The 13,023-nt window shown below is 43.2% G+C and overlaps 1 protein-coding gene across 1 annotated transcript in view; it reads right to left on the reverse strand.

The window, feature by feature from the left end:
• Positions 1-12,705, reverse strand: part of ECT2L (epithelial cell transforming 2 like) — a 168,210-nt gene extending 155,505 nt beyond the window's left edge. The window contains exons 1-2 of the mRNA XM_029596464.1: positions 12,582-12,705; positions 4,885-5,147 (exon numbers count right to left, since the gene is read on the reverse strand). Of these exons, the coding sequence (XP_029452324.1) occupies positions 4,885-5,070 (186 nt within the window). The 5' untranslated portion in view covers positions 5,071-5,147; positions 12,582-12,705. The remainder of the gene's footprint in view (positions 1-4,884; positions 5,148-12,581) is intronic.
• Between the last annotated feature and the right edge of the window lie 318 nt (positions 12,706-13,023).

A 13,023-nucleotide genomic window follows, 5' to 3' on the forward strand; every position in this document is an offset into this window, starting at 1 on the left:
ACAAAAGCTAAATAACATAGAAAAAATGGCAAATAGCATGAGCAGATTTTCACAAACAGAATAGCACGCATCATTTGGCATTTTTTCCCTCATTAATGCTTTTGTGACACACACACACACACACCTTAGTATATTGGCCTCTTTTTTTTTTGGCGGGAAGAGGCAGCGAAACAGTCACCTGGTCCACAGAAGAGATAGTTAATCAAAGCACTGACAACTAGGGATGTGAATCGTTTTCCATATCGTCTTAACGATAGAAATCGTGTGGCAGGAGAAGAAAATTGTGTTTGGCACGATTATTTCGTTGAAAAATCGTTAAAAATCGTTTTTTCCGATTAGTGCGCACTAACTCGAGTTAGTGCGCACTAACTCCCCGTTAGTGCGCACTAACTCGAGTTAGTGCGCACTAACTCAAAATGATACAAATAGACACTTTCCAGGTCACTGAAGGTCAGTTAGGAATGAATATGTGTTCCTATTGGCTGGCAGCCCCCTTATCTATTGATGTTACCAAGGTTACCACTGAGGTGATGGTTGGGGGGATGGGAAATGGAACTGGAAACTCATGAACACCAACAGAAAATGAAACAAAGTGTTCACACTTCCCAGGTCAGTAAAAGTCACTTAGGAATGAATATGTATTCCTATTGGCTGGCTGTGCTCTTATCTATTGATGTTACCAAGGTTACCACTGAGGTAATGGTTGGGGGGATGTGAAATGGAAACAGTTGGAAGCTTGACATGTGATGATCAGCACTCACGTGACTAGAACTTCTTTGTTTATTAATTTTGTTAGCAGACACGTGCATGTTGAATTTGCCAATCACTGTGCATTTTAGAAAGGTGGTCCTGGCTGGAACTGTACACAGTTCAAATATATGTAATTGATTGTTGGTAAGTGTATTTTTTAAGTAGCCACACTGGCACAAGTATGTTTACTTTTCCTCCTACTTAACTCACTAGCTCAGCTTTGTAAGAAGGGCTTCTCTGCTTGAGTGAGGGTCAGGCAGCTCCCCACTGTCTGTGAAGCCAGCCTCTCACTAGTAATGCAGGGAGGGAGCTGTCTCAGACTTCACCATCCTCCCCCCCCCCCCCTCACCCACACACCATTCACTAGCTGGGACATGGGGGAAGTCAGGAGTGAGGGTCAGGCAGCTCCCCCCTGTCTGTGAAGCCAGCCTCTCACTAGTAATGCAGGGAGGGAGCTGTCTCAGACTTCACCATCCTCCTCCCTCCCCCCTCACCCACACACCATTCACTAGCTGGGACATGGGGGAAGTCAGGAGTGAGGGTCAGGCAGCTCCCCCCTGTCTGTGAAGCCAGCCTCTCACTAGTAATGCAGGGAGGGAGCTGTCTCAGACTTCACCATCCTCCCCCCCCCCCTCACCCACACACCATTCACTAGCTGGGACATGGGGGAAGTCAGGAGTGAGGGTCAGGCAGCTCCCCCCTGTCTGTGAAGCCAGCCTCTCACTAGTAATGCAGGGAGGGAGCTGTCTCAGACTTCACCATCCTCCCCCCCCCCCTCACCCACACACCATTCACTAGCTGGGACATGGGGGAAGTCAGGAGTGAGGGTCAGACAGCTCCCCCCTGTCTGTGAAGCCAGCCTCTCACTAGTAATGCAGGGAGGGAGCTGTCTCAGACTGGTATCAGGGTTAGGGCACTGTGTGCAGGAAGATCACAACACTCCTGGTATTAATAGGGATAGGGCACTGTAAGAGATGACTGTAGTAGATTGAATAAAGATCTGATGTTTCTGCTCTCCTCACACCAAACAAAAACAACACACAAGCAGAGAAGCCCTTCTTACAAAGCTGAGATAGTGAGTTAAGTAGGAGGAAAAGTAAACATACTTGTGCCAGTGTGGCTACTTAAAAAATACACTTACCAACAATCAATTACATATATTTGAACTGTGTACAGTTCCAGCCAGGACCACCTTTCTAAAATGCACAGTGATTGGCAAATTCAACATGCACTAGCATTTCAGGTGCCTGCTAACAAAAATAATAAACAAACAAGTTCTAGTCACGTGAGTGCTGATCATTACATTACTTTTTTTGTCAAGCTTCCAACTGTTTCCATTTCACATCCCCCCAACCATTACCTCAGTGTTAGCCTTGGTAACATCAATAGATAAGAGCACAGCCAGCCAATAGGAATACATACATACATATTCATTCCTAAGTGACCTTTACTGACCTGGGAAGTGTGAACACTTGTTTCATTTTCTGTTGGTGTTCGTTAGTTTCCAGTTCCATTTCCCATCCCCCCAACCATCACCTCAGTGGTAACCTTGGTAACATCAATAGATAAGAGGGCAGCCAGCCAATAGGAACACATATTCATTCCTAACTGACCTTCAGTGACCTGGAAAGTGTTTATTTGTATCATTTTCAGTTAGTGCGCACTAACACGATTTAACGATTTTTAACGATAAATCGTTAGAATTTCTATTGTATCGTGTTCTATAACGATTTAAGACGATATTAACATTATCGGACGATAATTTTAATCGTTGAAAAACGATTCACATCCCTACTGACAACAGAAAAATAAATAATTCTTATGAATTAAAATTTCTATAATAATATGTAGAATGCTTTTAACATTCTAGCTATGGAATCACTTTTAGATTTAGAGACCAAGAAAATTAATTCTGAAGAACAGAACAAGAATTTCTTGGCTTAAATAATTAGGGGCAGATTTTAAAAGGTGCGCGCAGGCACCTGTAAGTTATAAAATTGGGGGTCGGCGCGCACAAGAGGGTGCAAAATTGTGCACCTTGCGCGTGCGAAGCCCACACCAAGCCGCGCTGCCTTCCCCCATTCCCTACCCCCACCACCCCACCTTCCCTTCCCCTACCTCCACCGCCCTTTCCCCCCTACCTTTTTTTTCTTTTTTCTTTTGTTATTAAACTTACTTCAGCCGTGGGGCTGAAGTAAGTTGCGCGCGCTGGCCAACTGCCAGCACGCGATCCCCGGCACAGCAGGAAATGGCCGCTGTGCCGGGAGCCTCTTGCCCCGCCCCCTTTAGTAAAGCCCCGGGAATTACACGGGTCCCGAGGCTTTACGCGCGTCGCTGGGCCTTTTGAAAATAGGCCCAGCGACGCGCGTAACCCTTTGAAAATCCGGCCCTTAGTGCACACTCTAACCATTTTTTTTACTTCTTCCTTTCTCAGTCTTTTTTTAAACATGTAAATTATTTACTTGTCTTATATGTATTGCATGTAATAATGATGATCTCAATTTAAAAGATGATAAAATAAACTAATCAAATGGATTTATTCAACATTTTTGCATACGAAAAAAATATATTTTTTATATAAACACGTAATAATTAACCTCTACATTGCTTGAAATCTCATACAATGTGGCCCCCAAAACAGTTCTGGTAATCAAAATATGCAAATTACCCAGTTTGCAGATTAAAATGTATGTAAATGTACCTCATACATAATCACTAGAATTCCTGAAAATCATACCCTGGGGGCCACAAGGACTGGCAAACAGAACCAAGTTATACCCTATCAAGGACTGACACAAATGAGCCAGCACGATGGGAAAGAGCTGGCTGAAGTCATACATGTGCATTACATGTTAGGCTGCCTGAGATTTTACTTGCTCCAAGACAGCTGTCCTGTCTGAGAAGGAAGAACACTGATAAACCAGAATGAGGTTTGTAGCAGGATCAATGGCAACATACGATCCCTTCTCAGTCATTTGGCTAAGATCCAAGTGTTGGGTCTGAGCTATAAACTGAAGACAGCCCCTTCTTGGCTGAGATTAAGAACCTGGAAAGTATGAGGGGTTAACACCCTGCCACTTGACCCCCATGGGGGACACAATAATGTTATGATGATGGCTTTAGCAAGAGGATTAAAATGCTAATTCTCATTTTTTTAAATCCGCATCATCCATGAAGTTCAATACAATAAAACGATGACAATAAAAACATACAAAAAGACTTACGGGCCGATACAGTAAAGTCTGAGGGAGAGGCGCGCCCACAGGCCACTCTCCTGTGCGCGCGATTCAGTATGCAAATTAGGTCTGACGGTAGAAACAGGTAAAAAGAGGCGCTAAGGACAGGAGCGGCGGCTGTCAGCGGGTTTGACAGCCGACGCTCAATTTTGCCGGCGTCAGTTCTCGAGCCCGCTGACAGCCACGGGTTCAAAAACCGGATGCCAGCAAAATTGAGCATCCGGTTTTCAACCCGCGAGCCTACTTCAAATTTTTTTTTTCTTTTTTTTTTTCTCCGACTTAATATCGCCATGATATTAAGTCGGAGGGTGCACAGAAAAGCAGTTTTTACTGCTTTTCTGTGCACTTCCCCGGCGCCGGCAGAAATTAGCGCCTACCTTTTGGTAGGCGCTAATTTCTTAAAGTAAAATGTGCGGCTTGGCTGCACATTTTACTTACTGAATCGCGTGGGAATAACTAATACGGCCATCAACATGCGTTTGCATGTTGCGGGCGCTATTAGGTTCGGGGGGGTTGGACGTGCGTTTTCGACACCTTACTGAATAAGGGGTAACGCTAGCGCATCGAAAACGCATGTCCAATTGTGGGTTAACAGTGCGCTCCAGTGGAGCGCACGCTCCTTTATCGGCCTGAATATTCACAATGAGCAGCAACTCCAGTTGCAAATTTCCTTTCACCCTCATTTACCTGGACTGCTGAAGGGAGTCCTCACTGCATTCGCCATGAGAGTGAAGGAGTGAAAGTATATGAAACACAAGAAAGTACAGGATATGTGAGAGAGCCCTGGCTTTTTAGAGTCTTTCACAGCTTGGGCAGATTACATACCTATGATGTGTAAGCCTAATACAGAAAGGAGACATCTGTGCTAGGTTACAGAAGCCATCCGGCACCAACATACCTCCTTGTTGAATGATTTATTTGCAAGTGGTGTCCAGGCACTGAATCTTGTCTGGTTGCTCATGCTGCTTAGGTTTCTACTGGTGGGCTCTGTGATGCACATGGCTGTCTCTCCTGCCGGAAGTCCCACACTGGCTAGCTGCCATTGTTTTACACTGTGTGGGCTACCTCTCATGCTGGCTGCCATTATTCCAAAAGCAGCACACAGCTCTACGGGTCAGAAATTGGCATGTTATTCTTTTGAAACTTGTATGAAGGGGCCACCTAGAAAACAGAATATGAAAGAAAGCAGAATGCAAGTATTCATCACCGTAAAAATGTTTTTGGCGTGAATAACAGAAGAAAAAAAATGACCAGCTTAAATAATGGATGTATTCAGCCTACCTGTCTGTAATCCCCCTTCCTATGTCCTCTACCAGAAGGAGAGGATTTTGGGGTGGGGGGTGGCTCTTTATCATCAGGATGAAGCTACATTTCACAGACCTACTGGTGTCTGTCTCACCAAGCCAGGTCACCAATGTCCAAAAACACCACACTCCACACAGAGCAATTATTACAAAGAAAATCACTCTCTCTCTTTCATCCCTTTGGCTGCTGCTTTGCAATCCCAGAAAACTTCTCGAGATCCTGTAGTAACTTGTGATTTGTGGTCTTAAGTCATTATTAGGTTGTCTTTAATTATCATTACATTATTATATTACTTGTTTTTGATGTTGATCTTTAATTTGGACATTCTGTTTGAAATAGCATGATATAAATCACACTAAAAAAAAATAGTGAACCCGTCTATTGATAACAAGATGGTTTTCTCCTTTTTCTTCCCTTCTAAGAATTTCTGTATCTCAGAAAATATTCTCCCTTCCTCCCCACAGGCATGCTCATAGGAATTCTTCTCTCTTTCTCAGTAGAGGGCTCCAAATCCGTCTAAGAGCATTCCATTCCAGGCTCACAAAAGGGGGTGAAACATCACTACTATACTAAGGACATTAATTTTAGTGAGGAGCTTGGGAGAGTGTCTCCCCTGCCTTTAAATATGCCTATGCAAAAAAGAAAGCACCACAACAATTTCTGGGAAATCTTTTTCAAACGTTGTCTATTCCATTGCAGCTCAAACCTTATGATGTGTTTTGGACTCCATATCCAAAAGAAAACAAGACAAGTGCACAAATAATTTGCTAAGCTATGCACTTACCTTGGGTCATGTTGTCCCTAAAACATCTGTCTGAATTCTAAGATTTCAGCAACATCTAAAATTTTTAAAAAATGGCCAAAATAAGAACACAACTTGATCAACTGCCTAAGCCCATGTCTGAAAACCGGGCCCTGTGTGTGCTGGACAACACTAGGATAATATTTCCACCCATTGCTCCTGCCTCTGCTACAGGAAGGACTTCTACAGGAGGAACATCCATGTAAGTCAACAGACAACCTAAAGAGCTTCAATATAGTAAAACCAAAGATATCTATGCCGGCTTCCATGACTCTGTTAAGGTGCACGCCACCTGAAGCAGAAAGCTACATAAAACAGGAAATACTTCTCCGTGAAGTACTAATTAAAATTCTAACACATAATAATAATAATAATAAACAGGTGAATAGGAGAATCTGCTGAATATTCTTTTTATTGTCTTGGATTCTGTCCACCAAAATAAACCTCAATATTGTCACATTTTTCCACTGATTTTCTCTTGTCATAATAAACCCTCATAAATTCCCCAAAAAATGTAAAACAAAAAATGAAAATGAAGGTCCCTAAATATAAGTAATACACAGACAATAAACAAATTTTCTTTCCCAGGCTGGAATCATGGTTGGCCACTGCTGACTTACTGAATATTTATCTTACTTCCATCAAAGCTTGGCTTGACTATAGTTGTCTTGTATTGAATGTAGAGAAGAGCAATGATTGTCACAGCTTTGCATCGTATTTCCTAAACTCTTTCCAAGATCTCATGCCCATGAAGAAGAGAAAACCCTTCATACCTTGGACTGCAAAAGAGCCTTAGCTTATTACAAGAAATGAACTCAATCACTTTGTCAATCTTCTCAGTTATTCATGTCATATGACCCCAACAGACTAGGCATGCAAGTGGTTAAGCATACATTATCAAACTGATAGCAGAATGCATTCAACACTCCTACACCTAAGCAGGTTTACAGATCACAGATTCTGTCAAAGTACATCAAGTAAGAGCTAAGGCCTCTTCTATTATTCATTTACGAGAAGTGCCTCTTAAAGATCTCTACAAAGCTACAACCTGGTCATCAGTTCACACCTTTACATGAATTAAGCGTTGAATACCTGCCTGACTCTTTGGAGATTACTGCACACCTAAAATTAGCTCTGATATAGACTGAGGGTCTCACAAGGCAACACCTATTTGAGACCTCCCACACATGCTCAGTAGAGCTCAAGTTTTACTGTCTTGGAGAGACGAGTCATTCAGTGCTGCTGGATGATGTCACCTACACGTAATGGCTAATTCCTCCTTCTATGTATGGAAAACACCGTTTATAGTATGCAAACTTGCTCTACTAACCCCTGCAGTCTTTTTATTACTAAAGCCTAAGCAGCAGCAACAATATTGCCCATTCAGCAACATTGTAACAAGAGTCACTGATTTCCATCCAGTTTTCCCAAATTCCTTTCATGTGAATGATTGGACAGAACTGGAATCACAAAAGGCAAAATACAAATAAAATTAAATAAAGTTTATGTGCTTCCCACAATGTATTTATTTTTATTTATTTTTAAAATCTATATTGCAAATAAATAAAATTGAACTAAGCGGTGTACATAAAAACCATCTGTACTAAAATGTAAATAGGTCCAAGGAAACAAACCGGTAGCCGATCCAAGGTGGCTGACAGCAAGGAAACACGTAGATGGATCGGTATAAAACAGGTTTTTATTGAAGCTTGCCCGACTCTGGCCGAGTTTCGCTCAAAGAGCTGCCTCAGGGGCTTACAAGCCGCTCAATATGGCTTGAATCATCACAAAATTGGCGATTGCCGCAATCAAAGAGGATAGCACAGCAAATTCCTCTAAAGTGCTGTTCAACTCAGGTCCAAATAAAGTGCTCAGCACGGACGATCACCAAAAGTGGCTATTCCCTAAGTCAACTTGATTAATAGCAATTAGTGGACTTCTCCTTCAAGAATTTATCCAAACCTTTTTTAAACCCAGCTCCGCCTCCCAAACCGCCTATTCCCTTTAAAGGCCCCGGCACTTATTTGCATCCCGGGGTTTACACACATAGCCGGGCCTGTTGGAAAATTGGCCCGGTGCGCATAAGGCCCGGCCACACGCGTAAACCCCGGGATTTACACATGCCGGAGTTTTAAAATCCAGCCAGAACAGCGGAACAGCCCTAACCTCTGGCAACAAATTCCAGAGCTTATTTGTGCGTTGAGTGAAAAAGAATTTTCTCCGATTAGTTTTAAATGTGCTACTTGCTAACTTCATGGAATGCCCCCTAGTCTTTCTATTATCCGAAAGAGTAAATAACCGATTCACATTCACCTATTCTAGACCTCTGATGATATTAAACACCTCTATCATATCCCCCCTCAGCCGACTCTTCTCCAAGCGGAACAGCCCTAACCTCTTCAGCCTTTCCTCATAGGGGAGCTGTTCCATTCCCTTTATCATTTTGGTCACCCTTCTCTGTACCTTCTGCAGTGCAACTATATCTTTTTTGAGATGCGGTGACCAGAATTGTACACATTACTCAAGGTGCAGCCTAACCATGGAGCGATACAGAGGTATTATGACATTTTCTGTTTTACTTGCCATTCCCTTTCTAATAATTCCTAGTATTCTGATTGCTTTTTTAACTGCTGCAGCACACTGAACCGACGATTTCAAAGTATTATCCACTATGATGCCTAGATCTCTTTCCTGGGTGGTAGCTCCTAATATGGAGCCTAACATCGTGTAACTACAGCAAGGGTTATTTTTCTCTATATGCATCACCTTGCACTTGTCCACATTAAATTTAATCTGCTATTTGGATGCCCAATCTTCCAATCTCACAAGATCCTCCTGTAATTTATCACAATCCGCTTGTGATTTAACTACTCTGAATAATTTTGTATCATCTGCAAATGTGATTACCTCACTCATCATATTCCTTTCTAGATCATTTATAAATATATTGAAAACCACCAGTCCAAGTACAGATCTCTAAGGCACTCCACTGTTTACCTTTTTCCACTGAGAAAATTGACCATTTAATCCTACTCTCTGTTTCCTATCTTTTAACCAGTTTGTAATCCATGAAAGATCATCTCATATTCCATGACTTTTTAGTTTTCTTAGAAGCCTCCAAATACACTACATCTACTGGTTCACCTGTATCCACATGTTTATTAACCCCTTCAAAAAAATGAAGATTTGTTAGGCGAGACTTCCCATGAGTAAACCCATGCTGTGTTGCATTAAACCATGTCTTTCTATATGCTCTGTGGTTTTGATCTTTAGAATAGTTTCCACTATTTTTCCTGGCACTGAAGTCAGGCTCACCAGTCTATAGTTTCTGGGATCACCCCTGGAGCCCTTTTTAAATATTGGGGTTGCATTAGCCACACTCCAGTGTTCAGGTATAATGGATGATTTTAATGATAGGTTACACATTTTAACTAATAGATCAGAAATTTTATTTTTGAGTTTGTTCAGAACCCTGGGGTCCAGGTAACTTGCTGCTCTTTAGTTTGTCAATCTGGTCTACTACATCTCCCAGGTTCACAGTGATTTGGTTCAGTTCATCTGACTCATCACCCTTGAAAGCTATCTCCGAAACCAGTAACTCCCCAAAATCTTCATTAGTAAACCCAGAAGTAAAGAATTAATTTAGTCTTTCACAATGGTCTTATCTTCCCTCAGTCATCTAATGGTCCAACCGACTCCCTTGGAGGTTTCCTGTTTCGGATATATTTTTAAAAGTTTTTATTATGAATTTTTGCCTCTACGGTCAACTTCATTTCAAATTATCTCTTAGAATGTCATATCGATGTTTTATGCTTAACTTGACAATGCTTATGTTTTATCCTATTTACTTCAGATGAATCCTTCTTCCAGTTTTTGTAGGAATTTCTTTTTTTTGCTAAAATAGCCTCTTTCACCTCACTTTTAACCATGCCAGTAATTGTTTTGCCTTCCTTTCCCTTGCTTAATGCGTGGAATATTTCTGGACTGTGCTTCTAAGATGGTTTTTGGGTTTGTTTTTTTTAATGTCCATGCATGTTGCACACTTTTAACCTTTGCAGCTGTACTTTTCAGTTTTTTTCTATTTTCCTCATTTTATCAAAGATTTCCTTTTGAAAATTTAGTGTTAGACATGTAGTCACATATTGTCCCCCTTCAAGTCATTAGTTCAAACATGATCAGGTTATGATCACTGTTGCCAAGTGGCCCCCACCACCGTTACCTCTCTCACCAAATCCTGCGTTCCACTAAGAATTAAATCTAAAATAGCTCCCTCCCTCTTCAGTTCCAGAACTAATTGTTTCATGAAGCAGTCATTTATTCCATCCAGGAACTTTTTGTCTCTAGCATGTCCTGATGTTACGTTACCCAGTCAATATTGGGGTAATTGAAATCTCCCATTATTATTGCACTGCCAAATTGGTTAGCTTCCCTGATTTCTCTTAGCATTTCATCATCTGTCTGACCATTTTGTCCAGGTGGACAGTAGTATACTCCTATCACTATACTCTTACCCAACACACATGGGATTTCTACCCATATAGATTCTACTGAGCATTTAGGGGCGGATTTTAAGAGCCCTGCTCGCCTAAATCCGGGCGGATTTAGGCGAGCAGGGCCCTGCGCGCTGGTGCGCCTATGTTCAATAGGCCTACCGGCGCGCAGACCCCGGGACTCGCGTAAGTCCCGGGGTTTGGCGAGGGGGGCTTGTCGGAGGCGTGTCGGGGGCGGGCCCGAGCTGCGCGGCGTTTAGGGGGCGTGTCAGCAACGTTTTGGGGGCGGGCCCGGGGGCGTGGTTACGGCCTGGGGCGGTCCGGGGGTGTGGCTGCGCCCTCCGGACCCGCCCCCAGGTTGCGTCCCGGCGCGCTAGTGGCCCGCTGGCACGTGGGGATTTACGCCTCCCACAGGGAGGCGTAAATCCCCCAACAAAGGTAAGGAGGGGGTTTAGACAGGGCCGGGCGGGTGGGATAGGTAGAGGAAGGGAGGGGAAGGTGAGGGGAGGGCATTAGAGGATTCCCTCCGAGGCCGCTCCGATTTCGGAGCGGCCTCGGAGGGAACAGGGGTAGGCTGCGCGGCTCGGCGCACGCCGGCTATACAGAATCGATAGCCTTGCGCGCGCCAATCCAGGATTTTAGCGGCTACGCGCGTATCTACTAAAATCCCGCGTACTTTTGCTTGCGCCTGATGCGCCAGCAAAAGTTTAAAGGTTTTTTTAAACCCAGCTCCGCCTCCCAAACCGCCTATTCGCGCGGTTTGAAAATCTACCCCTCAGTCTCTTGTATGATCTTTATCCTGTTGGACTCTATGCCTTCCTGGACATAAAGCGCCACATCCCCACCAAGTTGATCCTCCCTATATAATTTGTACCCTGATATAGCACTGTCCCACCAGGTTATCCTCCTTCCACCAGGTATCTGAGATGCCAATTATGTCAATCTCATCATTTACTGCTATACACTAACTCTCCCATCTTACTTCTTAGACTTCTGGCATTGGCATACAGACATTTCAAAGTGTGTTTTTTTGTTTGTATTAACCTGTTTTTGAGTTGATAGGGATAATTTGGAATCCTTTTGCTCAGGCACATGGAATACTTTTGCTTTTATTGGAACCTCTCTGTTGGGAAGCCCTAGCTCTCCTGTTTCATTAGTATCCTTCGAAGATACCTTCCTCCGAACCATGCTCTGCTGAGTGACTGTGGGCTTTCCCCTTTGTTCTAGTTTAAAAGCTGCTCTATCTCTTTTTTAAAAGTTAGCGCCAGCAGCCTGGTTCCACTCTGATAAGGTGGAGCCCATCCTTTCCGAAAACTCTCATCCACATATTGAGACTCCAGAGCTCTGCCTGCGTCTGGGGACATGAAAAGGAAACATGTCAGAGAATGCCATCCTGGAGGTTCTGCATTTCAGCTTTCTACCTAAAATCCTAAATGTGGCTTCCAGAACTTCCCTCCCACATTTTCCTATGTCATTGGTGCTCACATGAACCCAGACAGCTGGATCCTCCCCAGCACTGTCTAAAATCCTATCTAGGTGATGCATGAGGTCCACCACCTTCGCACCAGGCAGGCAAGTACCAGGTGGACCTCAGTCCATCAGCCATTATTCTATCTAGTGTTAAGAATATTTCTCCATTCTTTGCACTGAAGCAGGCAGGTCCTGAGATCTCACTGGGATTTAGCTTTATTCACTGTAGTATTCCTTGTTATCACCGATGATCTATTTGCATTAGAGTTTATTTCAGTTTAATGTTTGGAAGCAAATAAAAAAATGCACATATTTAAATGTGGAATGTTCTAGGATTTACAACCTCATTAATACCTACATGTGTTAAGAATTCAAAATTAAGACTAATCAATAATCTCCACCTGATTTCCAAAGCTTTTCGGAAATAAAAACCAATTTATGATTAACCCTGGTTTTTAAAATACCCATCACCCGTTCCCGCGAATGCACGGCACGGTAGCTGGAAGCTAAGTGAAAGTAATGTATTACCTATAACGATTCCTGCTGAAAAAGTCTCTTGTCAATGCGACTGAGTCTTGCAGCCGGAGTGCGACGCAAATCCCTCTGCTCCATGGCAACCTACAACAGCAGGCGCGCACGCGCTCAGCCCCGTCCCAGGGTGTCAAGCGCGCGAGTGAACTCGCGCTCAAAGAACCTGGTGCACGTGACGCAGCTGAAGTACCCGCGCTGCAGGTATGATGAAAGCCACAACGGCATTTCATTCTTTTTAAATTAGGTTGCATTGCCCTGCCCGACCTATAGTACCAGTTGTCGCAATCTTCCTTTTGTTAAAACTGTTTATAAGCCTCCTTTCACTTTTCTTGTCCCCATAGCTTCTTAACTGGAATGTGCAATTTTCAGTAAGAATCACCTTTTTGTAAACTTTTGGCTACCAATGTATTTGCAAATCTCCAAAAGCAAAGGCATATTG

This window comes from Rhinatrema bivittatum, chromosome 3 (genome assembly GCF_901001135.1).
Source record: "Rhinatrema bivittatum chromosome 3, aRhiBiv1.1, whole genome shotgun sequence".
Taxonomy (NCBI): domain Eukaryota; kingdom Metazoa; phylum Chordata; class Amphibia; order Gymnophiona; family Rhinatrematidae; genus Rhinatrema; species Rhinatrema bivittatum.